We start from the raw sequence: 16926 nt of genomic DNA on the forward strand, positions 1-16926 counted from the left end.
ACCATATATGCATCAGACCCGTGCTGCCAATATAACTTGTTTATTTATCTTTTGTTTTTTCAATCACATATGTTCTTTTATTATTGCTTAGGATCGATCATTAAACTTCTTATATTTGATTACATGTTTGCTTATTCAGGTGTTGTATTTACTTATTCACATTAACCATTAATATTCCCTGACTATCTATTTAGCTTTACTATTCCATTTATCTCCTTCCCATTATCTCTAACCCTCCAACTTTCCAATTCTCTCTCCTTAACTCTCTCTAATTCTCCTCTCTAACTGCCTCCCTCTCTCTGTCTCCTTGACTCTGCCCCTCCTGTCTTCTCATAGGCTCCTGCACTTGAGCTTCAGCTATCATAGACAGGAGTGACGTGGGCATTCCGCCACAACGATGAACACCTGCAAGTCATGGGAAATAAGTACTACAAAACCCATATCCTCACAATTATTATTATTATTATTCAAAAACTCCAGGCACAGTCTAAATTATAAAAACATTGACTGGTATTATATAACAGATACAAGTTTTAACCAAAACCCTAAGTATCTGTTAAACATTGACACAGTATGTATGCTGGTCCTAATATTGCCATTTTTGTAGCTCTGATGGTGTGATTTCTGAGATCTGCAACTACTTATAATACTGTGTGATATTTCTTGATATTGTTTCCAAAGCCCCAATGACTACACAGACCACTGAAGTGTTTCTTCCAGAGGTGAGATGTTTCGATTGCCAGGTCTTTGTACTTAGTTATTTTTTCCTATTCTTTATTTTCAACTCTGGCATTCCTTGGAATTGCAATGTCAGTTATCTGGACATTTCTTCATTCTATTACTACTATTTCTGGTGTGTTATGTTCAAGGTGTCTGTCTGTTTGGATCCAGAAATCCCACAAGATCTTGACTTTCCCATTTTCTGACACCACCTCTACCGGAGAAGGTGTTATTATTATTATTATTATTATTATTATTATTATTATTATTATTATTATTATTATTATTATTATTATTATTATTATTATTATTATTATTATTATTATTATTATCATCATCATCATCATCATCATCATCATCATCATCATCATCATCATCATCATCATCATCATCATCCCAACAGAGCTCAGCTGGCTCTTTCTCTTCTTCTTCCATAAAACAGACCGGTATACAAAAAGACAGAATTTAGGACCCCTACGTTTTACCAGATAGATAATTTCCACCTGATGTCTTTACTTTCTGTTAAACCTGCCTTGTATTATCTTGTAGTCAGGACATTTTATTTATTTCACAATTGTCCTTATTTTCTGTAAACTATCCTGAATGTTGATTGTTGTGGGTTTTTCAGGCTCTTTGGCTGTGTTCTGAAGGTTGTTCTTCCTAACGTTTCGCCAGTCTCTGTGGCCGGCATCTTCAGAGGACAGCACTCTGTGCTCTGGTGTAGTTGTCTTTGGGAGTGCAGTATTTATGGCTGTGAGATAGTCCTTTGTCTTTTTTTTCTGTAGATGGGTGAGTAGTGTGTCTTGTTGTGGGTGTATTGTTGTGCTAAGGAGAAGAGATTGTCTGTTCCTGTGGTTGATGGGTGTCATTAGCTGGTCTTTTGTGTGTAGTCATCCCCAGTCCTTGTGACTGGGTAGAGTTCATTGACCTTTTGCACGCTGTATTTTTGAGAGCTGGGAGCCAAGTTTTGTTGAGCTTCACACTTTCCTCTGTTTTGTTGACGTTTTGCTGGTGCTTGTGGATTTCAATGGCTTCCCTGTGCAGTCTGACGTAATGATTGCTGATGTTGTCCAGTATTTCAGTATTTTGAAATAGAATTTCATGTCCAGTTTGTTTCAGGGCATGTTCGGCTACTGCAGATTTTTCTGGTTGTTTTAGTCTGCAGTGTCTCTCATGTTCTTTAATTCTGGTGTGGATGCTTCATTTTGTGGTTCCAATATATACCTGGCCACAGCTGCAAGGTATCCGGTATACTCCTGCAATGGTGAGGGGGCCCCTTTTGTCCTCTGCTGACCGTAACATTTGTTGTATTTTTGTGGTGGGCTTGAATACTGTTTGTAGGTTGTGTTTTTTCAAAAGTTTCCCCATGCGGTCCGTGACCCCTTTGATGTATGGCAGAAATATTTTATTTGTGGGTGGCTGTTTTTCTTCTTCAGTTCGGTGTTGTTTTCTTGGTTTGATGGCTCTTGTGATTTCATTTTTGGAGTAGCCATTTGCCTGTAGGACCCAATTCAGATGGTTGAGTTCAGTGCTAAGAAATTGAGCTTCACAGTTCCAATTTGCACGGTCTACCAGTGTTTTGATTATGCCTCTTTTTTGCTGTGGGTGGTGGTTGGGGTTTTTGTGTAGGTACTGGTCTGTGTGGGTGGGTTTTCTGTAGACCTTGTGTCCCAGTCAGAGGTCAGTTTTGTGTAGAACCATGACATCTAAGAACGGGAGCTGGCCCTCTATTTCTTTTTCCATGGTGAATTGTATATTTGGGTGGATGCTGTTGAGATGGTTGAGAAATTCTTCCAATTTTTCTTCACCGTGACTCCAAATTGCAAAGGTGTCATCCATATATGAGAACCAGACTGTGGGTGCAAGGGGTGCCGAAGCCAGGGCCAGTTTTTCAAAATGCTCCATGTAGAAGTTTGCTATAACCGGGCTGAGGGGGCTGCCCATGGCCATTCCATCTGTCTGTTTGTAGAATTCATTATCCCACTGGAAATATCTGGTCGTTAGGCACTGTTGGAAGAGGGCCTTGATGTCTTCTGGAAAAATCTGCTGGATGATTGTCAGGGTGTCCTTTATCGGTACCTTAGTGAACAGGGATACTACATCAAAACTGATCAGTCTGTCCCCAGGGTTGAGTTTTAGGGTGCTGTTCTGAATGTTGTGTAAGCCCTGGAAGGATAGGATGTACAAATAAATAAATAAGGGAAAGTATTAATTCAGTAGGATTTTAGTAAACTTACATCAACCAATGGGGAGATGGTGGGATGTTTTTCTGCAAGGTTATTTGGAAACTGCATACTGTGCATAACAGATTTCTGTATGCATATTGGCAACATTTTCTGAATGCTCAAACCAACATATTTTTAAAACATGTGAAACAACCCTCCTGAGACAGTTCCACTTCATAATGCAGGTGGAAAATCAAATTATTGAATGTTTCCACATATGCAGAAAAGAAACAAAAAAAAAAACTGGCTATATCTATGGAAACCTGAAAGTAGACCTGAGAAGGAATACTAGAAAGACCTGAGAAGGAATACTAGAAAGAATTCAAAAATGTTATCATTTGTCTTCACTTTTATGTGTTATAGTCCAAACAGGGCTACATCTGTGGGATTTCATTAAACTCCAAAACCTGAGTACATGGATGAGATTCAGCACACATGAGTTTCTACTCTCTGACTTTATTTATTTATTATTTATTTATTTGATTTATACCCTGCCTATCTGGCCCACCGGACCACCGGACTTGAAAACATTCATGCAAAACATTTGTATCCCCAGCTTTGTTTCATAGTCAAGAATAAAGATATAGTAAATAATTTTATTGCATAGCTTGTATTGACTCAGAACCTATAAAAGTTGCTCATGCTTTTTTATAAATACTCAAGCTCTTCAGTGGCAACTGCCTATTTAAATTCTGGAGGAAAAAATATTTGGCAGATAGAAACTTTATACCCGGATCCCTTTTTAGGAGTGGACAGGGAAATTCAGCATTAGATCACGCTATTCCTAATGATAATGGATTTAAGCTGTTTTCTCACAACTAACCATTCAGGTAACTTAATCTGAAAAGTAGGATTGATCCAAGAGGAATCAGCATCTTCATGGCTGAATGGACATTTAAACTTGAGTCTCCTCCAATCTAACCCTCCTTCAGAAGAGAAGGCTTCTTCTGTGTCAGTTATTTAGTTTTCTTATTACCATTATTTTACTACTGTTGGGTTAAGTCTGGTCATGGTAACAAACAGGACTTTGTACCTGTGAGTATCATGATGGCAACTGCATTCAGTGGTGAGCAATGAATTATCCCTGTGCAGAGTCTTCTGTGCCATTTAGGATGAAGTGCTAACTGGTATCTTCCCAGAGACATGTTAATATGTGGAGTTCTGCTGTTGTTGCACCTTTTTATAATATACACAAAACAGAAGATAAGTCTCTCTAAATGGTTATTTAGATCATTTGGGGAGTGAGTTTTAGAAATCAAATGAATTCTTTCCCCTGCAAATGATTTTTTTCCTATTTGTTAACTAAAAATATTTTATTTTTCAAGCATTCCCGACCTTGCTTTCCTTTGCTATCCTCACCCTACACACCATCACAAGTAGACTTCAGTCTGTTGATCGGCTTCTGCCAGGTGAGCAAAATCTTCATCTGCTGGCTGTCTTGCTCTTGTCCTCCAGATTTTATATGTGAGATTGTAAAGCTTCCAAGGGTAGGGTGGTGGTCCCCCCCCACTCTTTTTCTTAACTATTAAAAATTGATGATGTGTATGTGTGTGTTTTACTGCAAGGACTTTTTTTAAAGACTGAGTCTGCAGATTAACTAGAAAAAAACTTTTTAAAAATAGCAAATGAGTATAATTGAAAATTTTGCCTAAATTGTACATGAAATTCCATTATGCTTGTGTGCACAAAGAACATGATGCAACACATTATACACTATCGCTATTTCTATTGTATTCCCAGTAAACAACATGCTCTATAAGTTGTATTTTAGGAGGTGATAATCATTCCAAAGAATTAGATCAGCATTGGAAAAATCTTCTTACCTCATCTGTGTCTACTCTTTTTGTGTGGATAAGGAGAATCCAAGCCTTTCCCTTGGTCTAGATAGTGCCACACACATCGAGACACATACTTGTATTTCCCAAGACTGAAACAGAGTGTTTCTGATATGCTCACTTTGGGTTGTAGAATATCCTTACACTTCATGGTGTGATACCTAGTTGTTAGATCGGTTGTCATGTTTTATAGCCTGACCCCATTCAGGTTGTTCAACTGGTTTTACTATTGCAAGAAATGAAATATTTGCACACATACCTATTTTATTTCATGTGCTGAGTAGAATAGTAATATCTTATTAGCTGCGCAAATCTGAGTGTATTTAATCATATGTCAATCCCACAACATTCATTTGAACTTATTCCTGGCTAAATATACTCAGGATGGCAGCCTCATTACTATTTTCTCATTTTAAATGCCTGTTGCATCTTTAATGTTTTCCTTTTCCATCTTTCAGATGTTTGGTCCATCTAGCCCAGCATTGTCAACTCTGCCTAGTGTCAAAGTGCCAGGCAGGATTCTCTCCTAGTGCTCCCTGGTCATCTCCCATCCAAGAACTTAGGCCCAACCTTTCTTTGCTTCTAAAAGCAGGCAGGTTTAGTGCATTCAGGCTGGTATGGTAGAAATCAGAAGGGACCTGTGTGGCGTCCCCTGGAACACAACATATGGCTAGGTCACTTAATTGTGCCTCTGCCTAAGTTACCCATAACAGTGTTGTCTTCTGTGCCACCGCCAACACTTAGGCAAGTGCCTCTGAAATCAAGTGGCTGTAGTTGGACCTGCCAAGCTACATATACATAGCTGGTTGTTGTGGAGTTATACAGTCAAAAGGCAACACACGACCAAAGCACGGAAGCCAGTGTATTCAGCAGAATGCTGTATTCATCAAAATAGTAAAGATCTCAGCTGCAGTCTACAACATATAGTCCCACTCATAGCTGCAGAGATGCTAGAACTGAGATTTTTATAGTTTGCATTATAAATGCTCTTCATTTCTTCATTATGTTGCAAAGGTCTAATCACACCATACTGGTGTGTTTGTATGATCACATATGGGTATTTTTTTCCAGACATGGCACTGTTAAGAAACCCTTGTGTTGTGATGAATTATAAGCAAACATTGGTCGTGCTAAGTGTTAACATATTCCATATGGGAAGGCTGTCACCAACTACCATTCTCCAGATGAATTTCCCATTTCAAAAGCCTTCACACACTGAGGGAACTATCTGTGGAATCAGAACAAAACTTTGCAAGGATTTCATTTTCCCCCTCTTTCTTTTTCTTCTTCATTTTCAGAGATGAGTTGTAAAACTGACAGTGGATTGATGGAGGTTTAAGATTTCTGTTCCTTTTTAAAACAGAAGATGTAGAACAGGTTCTTCTGTTTTATAGCCTGGAGCCAAGCTGTCAAAATAAATGATGTGAGGACTTTAAAACCTGAGAGTTATGCTGAAGAATTCCTTTTTACCTTAAAAACAGAACAGATTAAATACCACACAATGTAGCTCATTACTGCTAAGTGTAAATTTATTGGAAAGGCAGTTTTTCCAAAGATAGCTGGCATACTTTATCCAGTTACTACCTTGCTTTGCTACATGGTAGATGACAGGTGGAGAGATTTCTCCTGCAATATAGACAAGAAAGGTAACATTTTAAAGTTATTTCTCCTTTTCAAATCCTTCTAAGTTTGTGACGGTTTCTGTGTTTGACCAAAAGCAAAGTTGAAACCTCATAAACACGGATGCACATTGGAAAAAAGGAAATTGGCATGTTTCTTCCAGCATAATACAGTGGTGCCTCGCTTAACAATTACCTTGTTAAACGACGAAACCACTTGATGATGAAGTTTTTGCGATTGCTTTTGTGATTGCAAAACGATGTTCTAATAGGGAAAAATCGCTTAACGATGATCGGTTCCCTGCTTTGGAAACTGATTTTTCGCTAGATGACGATTTTAAAACAGCTGATCGGCAGCTCTAAAATGGCCGCCCGCTGTGCAAAATGGCTCCCTGCTGTGATTCAGGACAGATTCCTCGTTTTACAGGGACCAAAAAAGGATCTTTGCTGGACGCTGAGGTATTTAGCCCATTGGAATGCATTGAACAGGTTTTCAATGCATTTCAATGGGCCTTTTCATTTTGCTTGATGAGGATTTCGCTTAACAGCGATTTCAACTGAATGAATTATCCTTGTCAAGCGAGACACCACTATATTAGATAATGCTAGCATCTGATTTTGTGATGCTGAGCCTCAGCATGGTGCAATGTGACAGGATTCATGCTCTGAGCAGAGAGGGCCTCTCATTTCCTCCACTTCAAGATGAGCTCTCATCCACCATGCTCAGACCACAGGCCACTCTTTTGGTATAGAGAATCCTTGAAACAAGTTCTGTATATAATCACTGTAGCTCTTTTAACAATCTTATAAGGCAAGGGAGTGTTTTTATTTTGCAATATAAGTTATGGTGGGGCTGCCTCTGAGAGATAATTCATTTGACTAACAGTACCTAATGAGTTTGTGGCTGAAGGAATGCTAAAACTGTGAGATTTTGGGCCAACTCTTTGTCACTGTGTTTCACATTAACCAAGAGGTAGGGTAAAAGGGTAAAATTTGACCAAACTCCGGGAGCCAGTGGAAGACAGGAGGGCCTGGCATGCTCTGGTCCATGGGGTCACAAAGAGTCAGAGACAACTTAATGACAAAACAACAAAAGGGTAAAAGGAAAACCAAATAGTGCCTGTGTCTCTGAATTTGGATTAAAAGGGGAGGCATGTATCTTCCTTTCCTAGAAATGTGCAGTGTTTTCCTTCTGTTGTAAACAAAATCTCCCTGTGGTGGACTCTTGCAGTATTTACAGTGTATGAAATATAATGGAGAACTGAGAATTTATTTGGCATATGAATAGTGGAATAAATTCATCCAGCCCAGAACACATCTAGGATTAGGGACAGTGAATTCCATATAAAAAGAATATGGCTCTAAATGGGCTTGAGACAGATAGTGTTCCACCACAGAATATGCAAATTGTCTCTTGTTCATCTCTCTCTCTCTCCACAGACTTCTCTAGGAAACAACAGGCGGGTGGGTGGCCAGGCTGTAGAACTTAGATAATTTTTCCCAACAGATAATTTTACTGCTGTCCCCTAAATGAACATTTTCCTTCCCCCGTGAACCCAGTGCATGAATTAATAATAACTTTCATGTTCTGCATTTGAGGGATCCTACAGATTCAGGTTTTTCTGAGACTTGCTTTTCACAGGCAACAGGTGGGATGGTAACTCTATCTCTGACCTATACTACTTCAGGTGGACAGTAAGGGAACATCTGTGAGGGAAGGCTACTGCATGAAAAAGTTTTCCTTCATTAGAAAATAAAACAAAACAAACCTAATTTGTCAAAGCAGAAAAAAATAGGGTTGAATTCATGAAAATGTATCTCTGGGTTTATGCATCTCAGATGACTCCTTGCAAAATGACATAGGTAAAATAGAAATGTATGACCTTTCTTTTAGGAAGGGCAACTGTCATCCCTTACTTCATTCATACTGACATTAGCTACTCAGTGAGGTTAGCTCACACATATTTGCATGTTACAGGTAAGCATGTAAATCTGATTGTTAAGGATGCAGGTGGAAATGGCAGTTCAGATACTTTGATACTTGTACTGTAGTTCTCCTTGCCTGAAATCTCACTTTATTTCATGCTTTGAAAGTACCCAGAAAGGGAGGCAAGTCATTAACGTTTTTGTCCCTCATCTGACTTAACAAAAGCAGGGATATAAATTCTGCCTTGGGTCCTTTTTTAGGAGAAAGATGGGATATAAATATTTTAGATTAATTTAGATTAATTTATTTGAAGAGAGTGGATGCATCTTAGTCTGGTGCCTCAGCTGTGACCATTCCACCTTGGGTGACCCTGCTAGGAGTCCAAGCATTTATGAGTGAACTAAAGTGGACTGGAATGGGATATTTTCAATCAGATGGTTGCAGAGTTCTGGAAATGATAAACTCAGAAGAAATGGAGTGGATCTAATACTGAGCCAGAATATAGCACAGGCAGGTAAGGGCTATAATGCAAGGTCTGACTGAGTAATATCACTCAGTCTTCATGGAAAACCTGTCAGTATAAATATCATTCCATTTTATGTTCCAACCACAGATGCTGCAGAAAATGAAATGGAAAGTTTTTATGCAAGTATTCTAGATGAAATTGATCATACACCAAAACAAGACATGTTTATAATCATAGGTGATTGGAATACAAAACAAAGCAGAACTAAATGTTGTTTGAAAATTTGGTCTAGGATTCAGAAATGAAACAGGAGAATAACTCATAGAGTTCTGCAAAGCCAACAACAATGTTTACTGCAAATATGTTCTCCAAGCAATTGAACAAATGACATGGACCTCACCAGATGGCCATTACAGAAATCAAATAGACTTCGTAGTCGAAAGCAGGAGATGGAGAAGCTATATTCTTCCTACCAAAACAAGACTAGGATAAGATTGCAGTACTGATCATGAAGTGTTAATATCCAACATTGGAGCAAAGCTGAAAAAAAACACTAAAAGAAAATTTAATGTGGAATGTGAAAGGCTTGAGTTCTAACATGAAGAGATCTAGGATACAAAATGTTTCGAATGAAAGTAACACAGATATTATATTTGTGCAAGAAACTCATCAAAAAAGGAGGGCTTTAATGAACTGAAAGTCAAATAGATTCAAATTTAAAAAAATCATTTGGAACTTCATAATCTCGGGGAGTAGCAATATTATAAAAATAATGAATTTAAAACTGAAAAAAATGGAAAAGGCAGGTATCTGATTTTGCAAGGTAAAATAAAAGGAGAAGACTTTAAACTTGTTAATGTTTATCCACCCATTGAGAGGAAGGAAGAATTTTTTGAAAATATATTAAGATGGCTGGATAAACTAAGAAAAGGTTACATGATAGTAGCAGGAGATTTTAATATGATAATGGATATGAAGAAGGATAAATCAAAATTGCAAATCGGGGAAGGGAAAACCAAATGTACAATATTAAACAGACTAACAAAGCATATTTGAAATATGTTTGGAGAGAATTAAAGGGTGAAGAAAGAAAGTTCTACTCACAGGTGCATAATACATATTCAAGAATAGATTACATTTTTGTCTCTAAAGATTTACTGCCAAGGGTAAATAACACAGATATTAAAGTCATTCACATATAAGATCATGCCAGAATGAAAATGGAATTTATGGTTAAATGTGATTATAAGGAGGCAGCAAGGTGGAAAATTGATACAAATATCTTTAGGTATCCAAACCTGATTGAAACTTTTCAAGAAAAATTAGAAGAGACATGGGAATTGAGAAGGGAGGAGGGCAACTTAAGATAATTTGGGACACTATGACATCTGTAGAAAATGGGTATGCATGTAAAGCATCTTACGTACTTAAAAAACAGAGGGGGGAAATAATACAGGGTTTAGAAGATCCTAAGGGGATTAGAAAAAATAGTTATAAGAACTAGGGATAAAAAAGCTATTATAGAATTACAAGCAAAGAGGAAGGAACTGTAAGGAATTCATCTGGAAAAGGTTCAAAGAAATTTAATTTATTTAAAAAGAGAATTTTTTGAATTTAGTAATAGGAACTCCAAGTTATTAGCTAAAGTGTCTTCTACAGAAAAGAATAAAGGTAATATAGGAATAATTCAAGATCTGAAAGGGAAAAGATGTAATAAAATGAAGGAGAAACTGGAAGCATTTCAAATATTTTATAAAACTTTATATACTAGTAAAAATCCTTCTATAATTAAAATTGAAAATTATATAAAAATAATTTAATAAAAAACTGTCAGATGATGATAAAAATAAAATGGAACAGTTAATTACAGATAAAGAAATAGAGGATGTCATAAATAATCTAAAGACAGGAATGACCCCTGGAACAGATGGATTAGGCCCAGAATACTACAAAATATTAGAAAAAACCTCTCATACAAAGTTAAAAGTGTTATTTAATAAGATATTAATGGGAGAAGAAATCCCACAGTCTTGGAAAGAGTCATTGATTGCCTTAATATTGAAACCAGATAAAAATCCAATAAATATGGAAGCACATAGACCCATATCACTGATAAATCAAGATGCTAAGATATTCACAGCAATAATGGCAAAGAGATTAAATAATTTTATGGGGAGCTACATAGAAGAAGATCAAAATGGATTTATATAAGGTAGACAGATGGGTGCTTAATTTAATGCATTTAGCTAAAGAAACTAATACTAATGCTGGAGTACTATTGTTAGATATATTTAAAGCATTTGATTCAGTGGAATGAAATACATTAAAGCTTTTAGTTAAATATTTAGGGTTTGGACCTAATTTTAGGCAGATAATGGTTGTCGTGGGTTTTTCGGGCTCTTTGGCCATGTTCTGAAGGTTGTTCTTCCTAATGTTTCGCCAGTCTCTGTGGCCGGCATATTCAGAGGACATCACTCTGTGCTCTGGTGTAGTTTGCTTGGGAGTTGAGTATTTATGGCTGCAAGATAGGCTTTTGTACTTTTCATAAGATGGGTGATTAGTGTGGCTTGTTGTAGATGTATTGATAATGAGGAGAGAGTATTTGTCACTGTGATTGATGGGTGTGTTAGGCAGATAGTTCACCAATTATATTCACAATACAGCTAGAGTAATAGTTAATGATGGAATAATTGAGATGATACACCTAGGCCATGGTACAAGACAAGGTTGTCTCTTATCTCCAGTATTATTTATATTGATAATAGAATTATTTGCACAGATAATTAGAGATGGTAAACAGATTATAGAGATAGAACATGTTTTATTACCTGCGTGTCTGTGGGGTTATGAAGCTTGTATTTTGAATGCCTTTCTTTTGAATGTCTCCAGCAAAAATAAAACTTAAAGCAAAAGCACCCGGCCTCTTAAGGACTCAGGTTGTTTGGTTGAAATTGGGAGCAGAGAATCTCCATATTCTCCAGCATGGGACTGCTCTACATTCTCCTGCAGACCTATTTATCTATGTGCTGCTAGAACTCTCTTCTCGCAAGAAGAGGGCTGTTTTTCCTTTTGCAGTGGGAAGGGGGAGGGGAGGACTGCAGGATGAGAGAGAGAGAGAGAGAGAGAGAGATTGACTGAGGGTAAGGAGGCAAGGAGGGAGGAATGGAGGGAGCTGTTGCTTGTCAAGCAGCATTTTTTTCACTCATCACAGACGAGTGGATTTTTCAAGCCCTGATAATGGATATAAACAAGTGAGGGTTAATAATAAACTATGGTATGTAACACAAAAAAGGGAGGTCTTGAATTACCCACCACGTCCCTCCTTGAATTACCCAATTTAAAATTATATTATATATCAAATCAGCTCAGACATATTCCAGATATTATTAAAAGTAATAAAAATTTAACTTGGAGAGAAAAAGAAATTCACGGTAAGGAAGAAAAAATTGAAAGTATATTGTTTAAAGAAAAGATTGGAGAAGAGATTAAAAAGATTACTAACCCTTTCCTTAAAAATATGTTAGAAAATTGGAAAAAAGTTTAGGAGTGTATTGAGCCCACTGACTTCTCCCTTACCCCAGGTTGTGGATTTAAAATTTTTTCCAGAAAATCTTAAAAACCTCTCAAGAATATATTAAAAGATAAAGGGATAAATAGGATAAAAGATTGGATGGAGAAGATGAAAGATCAAGGAAACTGTGTTTTTTTTCAATATATGTTGACACAAAATCAAGGAAATATCAAGGGTTAATAATCTTTTTAATCTCTTCGCCAATCTTTTCTTTAAGGAAATATAAAAGAGATTTTGGGAGGAGAGCAGATTTCTTGGTTTAACATGATTCAAATAGAAAGGTGGACAAGGGAATGGGAAATTGAGGAAAAGTACAAAAATGACAAAAAAATGACAAAAGAGATTATTGGAAAAAGACTGAAATTAGAGGAAAAAACAAAAAAAGTTAACTGAGTCAAATATATAAATTATTAATTCAGGCTGAACAGGATACACAAGAATTAAAAGCACAGTGGCAACATGATTTGGCTAAGAAGCATTAGGAGAAGAGTAGGATAAAATGTGGGATCAAAGAATCATGAAGAATATGTCTGTATGGATAAAGGAAAACTGTAATAAGGTGACATGGAGGTGGTACTTAACACCACTAAAACTGAATAAAATAAATAAAAAATTATCATTATGTTGGAGGTATAGAAAAGAGAAGGGGATGTATTTACATACAATGGGGTCTCGACCTACGGAATTAATCCATATTGGAACGGAGTCCGTAGGTCGAAAAGTTCGTTGGTCAAAAATGCATTCCACATAGGAATGCACTGAAAACCTATTAATCCGTATCTGGCCCGAGAAACCCCCCCCCACACACACACACAAAAATTAAAAATAAATTTTTAAAAAACACCTTACTTTTCTGAAGTCTTCAAGGGGTCCTCCACCACTGGCATCGCTGCTGTTGGAGGACTCTGAGGGCTTCGGCGCCACTGCCAGAGGCCTCTCGGAGGTCCCCCGCCGCCACTGATAGTGATTCTGAGGCACTATCAGCAGTGTGGGGGGACATCCAAGACGCCTCCCATGGTGGCAGGGAAGGCCTTCGGAGGTTCCCGTGCTGCCGCCGGGAGCCACCCCGCACCCAGCTATCCCAGCCATGATTGGACTCCCAGGAGTCCGAGCATGGCTTGGGTTGTGGGGCACGGCGTGGCTTCCTGCCGCCCCCGCCGCCAGGAGCAGTGCTGCGCCAGGCACCCCCAGCCATGATTGGACTCCCAGGAGTCCGAGCATGGCTTGGGTTGCAGGGCGCAGCGCGGCTTCGCCACCACCCCCAGGAGTCACGCCGCGCATGGCTATCCCAGGCATGGTTGGACTCCTGGGAGTCCATGCATGGCTGGAGTTGCCCCGTGCGGCGCGGCTCCAAGGGGGGCGGCGGCAGCGTAGGGGGTGTCCGGATGCCTTCCATTGCTTCTCCGTGTGGAAGGCATCCGGACTCCCCCACCCCACCCTGCAATCGCCACCGCTGCTGGGAGCCTTCAAAGCTCTCAAAGGGCTTTCTCCAATGTCGGGGGGGGAAGCCTTTAGAGATCTTGGAAGGCAAACAGGCAGGGAGAAAAAGGCTGGAAATTCAAATTTCCCGCCTTTTCTCCCTGCCTTCTTGCCTTCCGAGCTCTCAAAGGGCTTTCCCCCCGACATTGGAGAAAGCCCTTTCAGAGCTTGGAAGGCTCCCAGCAGCGGTGGGGGCAGGGTAGGGGGGTCCAGATGCCTTCCAGTGCCCCCCTATCCTGCCCCCGCCGCTGCTTGGAGCCGTGCTGCGCCCGGTTTCCCAACCATGCTCGGACTCCCAGGAGTCCAAGCATGGTTGGGATAGGCGGGCACGGCGTGGCTCCCGGCAGCGGCGGCAGGGTGGAGAACTCGGGATGACTTCCAGGCACAGAAGCACTGGAAGGCATCCGGACACCCCCTACCCTGCCTCCGCCGCTGCTGGGAGCCTTCCGAGCTCTCAAAGGGCTTTCTCCAATGTCGGGGGGAAAGCCCTTTGAGAGCTCGGAAGGCAAGAAGGCAGGGAGGAAAAGGCTGGAAATTTGAATTTTGTGGTTCCAATATATACCTGGCCACAACTGCAAGGTATCTGGTATGCTCCTGCAGTGGTGAGGGGGTCCCTTCTGTCCTTTGCTAACCGTAACATTTGTTGTATTTTTGTAGTGGGCTTGAATACTGTTTGTAGGTCATGCTTTTTCAAAAGTTTCCCCATGCGGTCCGTGACCCCTTTGATGTATGGCAGAAATATTTTATTTGTGGGTGGCTGTTTTTCTTCTTCAGTTCAGTGTTGTTTTCTTGGTTTGATGGCTCTTGTGATTTCATTTTTGGAGTAGCCATTTGCCTGTAGGGCCCAATTCAGATGGTTGAGTTCAGTGCTGAGAAATTGAGCTTCACAGTTCCAATTTGCCCGGTCTACCAGTGTTTTGATTATGCCTCTTTTTTGCTGTGGGTGGTGGTTGGAGTTTTTGTGTAGGTACCGGTCTGTGTGGGTGGGTTTTCTGTAGACCTTGTGTCCCAGTCAGAGGTCAGTTTTGCGTAGGACCATGACATCTAAGAACGGGAGTTGGCCCTCTCTTTCTTTTTCCATGGTGAATTGTATATTTGGGTGGATGCTGTTGAGATGGTTGAGAAATTCTTCCAATTTTTCTTCACCGTGACTCCAAATTGCAAAGGTGTCATCCACATATTGGAACCAGACTGTGGGTGCGAGGGGTGCCGAAGCCAGGGCAAGTTTTTCGAAAAGCTCCATGTGGAAGTTTGCTATAACTGGGCTGAGGGGGCTGCCCATGGCCACTCCATCTGTCTGTTCATAGAATTCATTATCCCACTGGAAATAGCTGGTCATTAAGCAGTGTTGGAAAAGGGGCCTTGATGTCTTCTGGAAAGATCTGCTGGATGAGTGTTAGGGTGTCCTTTATCGGTACCTTAGTGAACAGGGATACTACGTCAAAGCTGATCAGTCTGTCCCCAGGGTTGAGTTTTAGGGTGCTGATCTTGCCCATGAAATGTCCTGAGTCTTTGATATAGGATGAGGTTTGTCCAATGTGGGTCTGTAGGAGGGTTGCTAGGTGTTTGGCTAATTCATATGTTGGGGAGCTGATGGCACTTACAATGGGCCTGAGAGGGATTGAGTCCTTGTAGATTTTGGGGAGTCCGTATAGTCTTGGTGGGAGAGCTTCTGTCTTGCAGATATGTTGAAGGACGTTGGGGTGCAAGGAAGAACTCCTGATCGGCATGTTTGTTTGTTTTGTGATTTTGTTGGTTGGGTCACGTTTCAGTTTTCTGTAGGTGATGGGGTCTAGAAGTTCCCTGATTTTGTCATTGTAATTTTCTGTCTCCATGATTACTGTGGTGTTGACTTTGTCTGCTGGCAGGATGATGATGTCCAGGTCTGATTACAGGGATTTGATGGCATTTCTCTCCTTTCTTGTAAAAATAAGGATTCAGTTGTAATAATGGTTATGGCAGCAAGGTTAATATTTGCAAGAAATTGGAAAAAAAATAACCAAATTAATAATTATTGGATATGGCAATTGATTGATGGATTGATGGATTGATGGATTGATTGATTGATTGATTGATTGATTGATTGATTGATTGATTGATTGATTGATTGATTGATTGATTGATTGATTGATTGCATTTATACCTTACCCATCTAGTCAATTGACTACACTGGGTCAATTACTCTGGACAACTCTGAAAAATTTATTAATGATAAATTGACATATGACATGAAAATAAGAAGAGGCCTATCAAAAAATAATGATTTTAAGAAAACATGGAGTGTATTCCTGGAATATATATTTTGGAGAAGGAAGGGGTATACCCTGAGGGAAGAAACAATGACCTTTGGGAGAGAAAATGGATTGAATGAATTTTTAAAATATTATTAATGCTAGCCCTGAGGGTGATGGTGGCAGTGGTGTATTATGTAACTGTATTTTATTGTGGTGTTAGGTTTATGTTATTTAGGTTGGATGTTTGTTTAATAAATTAAATAAAAATAAAAAAGAAATAAAATAAATGTTGTGCCAAATTATAATTTAAACATTTCTGATTGATATAAAGTTCACATAATGAACAAATTTGCGCTACAAAAATCAATTGATCACGTAACAGAAAAACTATGAATTGAAAGCAGAGATATTACTAGGGCAGAATGCAAAAAGACAATTGATGTAATAAAATGAAAAGAAAAACCTAAATGGATGATATAAGAAACACTTAAATTTGTAAAGGACAGGAGAGAAGCAAAAATGAAAGTTTACAGCAGTAGCAAAAATGAAGGATGACAGCAGTAGTGTCAGAATCCTGAATGAATTCTTGTAGAGACAAAAAGAACTACAGTAAGAAATAGAGAACAACAGATGGGGGAAACAATATCTCTTCCAGAAGATGCAAGAAGCCAAACAGGAAGATTAGATTAGGAATGCTGAATGACCATCTGGGAACACATTATCTCACCAGGAGAAAATAAAGAGAAGGTGGAAACAGTATACTGAAGACCTACACAGAAAAGATAAGATGGCATACTCCTTTGAAGAGGAATCCTATGATGGAGTTCTAGAAAGTGGAGTGACAGCTGCT

The 16926-nt window shown here is 39.1% G+C and overlaps 1 protein-coding gene across 12 annotated transcripts in view; it reads left to right on the forward strand.

The window, feature by feature from the left end:
• PCDH17 (protocadherin 17) overlaps positions 1-16926 on the forward strand; it is a 317366-nt gene that overhangs the window by 225705 nt on the left and 74735 nt on the right. For 4 of the 12 annotated variants that reach the window (XR_013543703.1, XM_078390733.1, XM_078390728.1 and 1 more), the window contains one exon: positions 4271-4354. The exons of the other annotated variants lie outside the window; for them this stretch is intronic. Coding sequence is in view for 3 of the 4 variants with exons in the window: in XM_078390733.1 (XP_078246859.1) it covers positions 4271-4354 (84 nt within the window). In the remaining variant the exon portion in view is untranslated. The remainder of the gene's footprint in view (positions 1-4270; positions 4355-16926) is intronic. 12 annotated transcript variants of the gene reach the window in all.

Source organism: Pogona vitticeps, chromosome 3 (assembly GCF_051106095.1).
Source record: "Pogona vitticeps strain Pit_001003342236 chromosome 3, PviZW2.1, whole genome shotgun sequence".
Classification (NCBI taxonomy): domain Eukaryota; kingdom Metazoa; phylum Chordata; class Lepidosauria; order Squamata; family Agamidae; genus Pogona; species Pogona vitticeps.